We start from the raw sequence: 3507 nt of genomic DNA, 5'->3' as shown, positions 1-3507 counted from the left end.
TGAGTGCCTGCCAGCCAGGCCAGCCCACACCCAGCCGTCTAGCGATGCCCACCCACCCCCCAGAAAAAAAACCAACCCTTAACGAATTTCAATTACAAGCTTTGTAAAATCAATACCAATGACACTTCCCCTGGTACACCGAGGCATGGACAATAGCTTCTCCGACTCCAGCCTCAACATAACAAGATCAGCGGCTTCTCCCGTTACTGTACACGTAATGAACACCTCGCCACGGGGGAGTCCACAGTGCCCTCACTCTTGCTTTCTGACAGGGAAATATTTGTAGTGGAGAAGTCAAAACAGGATACGCTCTAAAATTACCAAGCAAGAAAATAGGCAAGTTGAACTTCTGGGGGTGGGGGATGATGAGTTCTCCTGATCAAGGTCTTCCTTTGAAAGTCAGAATCTCAGAGAGGGAGAGCACCTTGTCTAAGGTCACCCAGCAACTTCTTGGAGTCAGAATCCTGACTTCCTTCAAAGGAGAGTTGTAGACCTGCCCGATTAAATTCTGAATCTTGGGGGACACCCACCTCCTCAGAGGTTCACACACAACATCCAGGCAGAGTAGGACAGTGAGTGCCCCAGGGACCTTTTCCTGTGTGAGTGGCAGGAAGCCCAGCGCATAGGACAAACCATTACTGATCTCATGGCTCTTGCTCCCTTATACCCAGTGTGAGTAAAGGAACTGAGTCCACCATGAAGCCCAGCACCTCGGAGCACTTCCACAGACGGAGAAACTGAGGCTCAAGTCAGACACCCAAGCCAGGACCCTCAACACCAGCTCTTCCTGGGCCTCTAAGGGCATAGCCCCATCAAGACACCTGGGGGGCCTCCTGCCCTTCTCAGCCCCAGGTGCCCATTCCACAAGGAATGAGTGGAAGCCTCCTCCTCCAGGACGGCTCCCCAGAATAGCGCGGCTCTTCACCACCACCTCGGCTGCCATCTTGGTGACCTCAGGCCAGCCCGTCTTCCCAGCCTCCTCCCCACAGGCAGCAATCCTGATCAGCTCACCGTGCCTGCCAGCCAGCTGCCCCAGCAGGCCACAGAACAGTGCAGCAATCAACTAGTGATGTCTGCCAGGGGCACAGGAAGGCATGATGAAAGGTATTGTACTGAACACCCCAAGCCACAATGGCTGCCCCCAGAGGGCCTTGATGCCTTTCTGCTCACCCAGCAATGCCTGAGAACTGGCTTTCATTCATGGAGCACCACTGTTGCATCTGTTCCTGCTATTTTCTGGGAGTTTGAACCTGGGTCTGTCTTCTTCCAAGCTCTTAAGCCTGCTTCCCCAAGCCTCCCTGGGCAGGGGCATCAGTCCTGGGATGTGGAACGAGCCCTCTCCCCTCCCAGAACTTTGGTTTCCCCTTCTGTATGCTGAGGAGCTGGTCTCTGGCTTCCCAAGGTCCTGCCCATTGTGCTGGCTCCCAAGGGCAGGTGGAGATGAAGCCACATTTAATCAGATGTTAAATAGGTGAGAGACAAAGTAAGGTAGGGTAAAAGGCAACAGCTAATTAGCACCATTGTTCTGCACAAGGCCTTCCCAAGAGACTTTCAATTGGGCTGTTTCTCCTGGGTAACAGCAAGGGGAGGAGGAAAAACCCCAGTAAAGAGGCAAAGTGGTTTCCTACTCCCTCACCCCACACCTTTGATGAGAAAATCAAACAGGTTAGAGCCGGAATGATCCAACCCCCTGCCCCAGGCTTACTATGTAATGAGTGGGGAAACTGAGGTCCCTAGGTCGGGCAGGACAAACCTGGCCCAAGGGCCCTGGACATCAGCCTCCCAAGCCTGCCCCTTTCTGAAGGCCCAACTGCGGCCATCAGCTCTCAGGATTTTGGGGCCCAGAAAAAATATCCAGAAGGACGAGAGCCTCGGGGAGGGCTTGGCCTGTTTTGTTTTTGCTGGTGTTATCTTTTCCAGCTCGTCCTAAGCTACGCAGGGGCTGTGGCGGCTGGGACCCTCCTCCCCCGTGAGGCCCCGCGACACTGGCAGCTTCTCAGGCACGAGAGCTTGTGGGATAAATGGGGAAACCGAGTCCCAGACAGGCAGCTGTGACGCAGGAATGGCAGGTCCCTTCACAGCTCACAGCGACCTCCCGCGGCAAGGGTCCGCCCTGCCTTCCCGGCCTGAGAGACGCAGCCTTAACGACCACGAAATCGGCCCTGCACGGTCGGCGGGCCCCAGACCCCACTGCCCGCCCAGGACACAAGAGCGCCTGACCTCCGGTCCCTCTGCGATGTTCCTCTCCCACCTCCCTGAGGCGGCGCCAAGGGCCATGGCTCTCACAGCGACCTCCCGCGGCAAGGGTCCGCCCTGCCTTCCCGGCCTGAGAGACGCAGCCTTAACGACCACGAAATCGGCCCTGCACGGTCGGCGGGCCCCAGACCCCACTGCCCGCCCAGGACACAAGAGCGCCTGACCTCCGGTCCCTCTGCGATGTTCCTCTCCCACCTCCCTGAGGCGGCGCCAAGGGCCATGGCTCCCAGGTCGCGGGGGCCCACTCACCTCGGGACTTCATCCCAATGAAGCGGTTCTCCACGATGTCGATGCGGCCCACGCCGTGCTTGCCCCTGCGGGAAGAGGGTCATGTGGTCAAGGCGCTGGCGCAAAGCCTGGCGTCAGAGGCCATGTCAGGCTGCAAGACGCCTGAGCGAGGTCTCCCAATCCACGTGCCCCTTGGACAGCTGGGTAAACTGAGGCCCAGAAGGAGAGAGGATTGCCTGGGTCCCTCGGGGTTCAACTTGCTTCTTTGATTCTCTCTGACCTGGGCCTGCCTGGGATCATCTTGTATTTTGCCCAGGTCCCTGACCAGGTCTGGGCCTGGGAGACCTGGAACCCCGTCGAGCAGCAGACCCCTGGGTTGTTACCTATGTGGCCTGAGGAGTCTAAAAAGGGACCTCGAGGACTCTCCTGTTAAACAGCAGGGCCTAGGACGCCCTGTGGCTGGGGCAAGGACACAGCCTGTCCACCTCGGGCCCTGAGCCTCGCTGTGCCTCGGACGAGGCGGCTATGGACACTCACGCGACTTCATTCAGGTACAGGAAGAGCTCCAAGGCGGTGCTGTGGACGGTGCCATCTCCAACGTTGGTGACCTTCACGGGGACCCCTGGGGCAGGAGGGGACAGGGCTGTGAACTCCGGGCTCCTCCGAGGCGCCCGCCACCCCGCCCTCTCCTCTGCCCGCAACGCCTTGAACACATGTGACAGATATAGAGTTCAAATGACTCCTTCCAAGCCCTGCGCAGGTTGAGGCCTGCTGGGGGGAGAGAAGGGGCGAGAAAGCCCCCCAGAATGAAAGGAAAAGTGCAATAAAAACGCTCTCCCCCACCCTCCCATTCTGTTCTGCCCTTTTGCATTTAGGGGCTGTGAAATTGGAACCAGGCCCTGAACTAATTGAATTTCACGCTCCGCCATTGTCTTAGGGCCCGAGCACCTTCTGTCCCACCAGTTCCCCGGGGCCGCCTGGCCGGAGGACAGCAGGGGCCCAGGCGCACGCGCACACAGCAGC

General features: G+C 58.3%; 1 protein-coding gene across 2 annotated transcripts in view; it reads right to left on the bottom strand.

Annotated features, from left to right (window-relative positions):
• Positions 1-188: 188 nt before the first annotated feature.
• Ass1 (argininosuccinate synthase 1) overlaps positions 189-3507 on the bottom strand; it is a 21288-nt gene continuing 17969 nt past the window's right edge. Inside the window, exons 10-12 of one of the 2 annotated variants that reach the window (XM_010627363.3) lie at positions 3022-3106; positions 2506-2570; positions 189-265 (exon numbers count right to left, since the gene is read on the bottom strand). In XM_010627363.3, the coding sequence (XP_010625665.1) occupies positions 204-265; positions 2506-2570; positions 3022-3106 (212 nt within the window). In that variant the 3' untranslated portion in view covers positions 189-203. The other variant, XM_010627364.3, reaches the window with a different exon arrangement.

The sequence above is a fragment of the Fukomys damarensis genome, unplaced genomic scaffold (genome assembly GCF_012274545.1).
Source record: "Fukomys damarensis isolate Sample0158 unplaced genomic scaffold, DMR_v1.0_HiC HiC_scaffold_36, whole genome shotgun sequence".
Classification (NCBI taxonomy): domain Eukaryota; kingdom Metazoa; phylum Chordata; class Mammalia; order Rodentia; family Bathyergidae; genus Fukomys; species Fukomys damarensis.
Note: the sequence above shows the minus strand (reverse complement) of the source record. Positions and strands in the feature narration are given on the sequence as shown.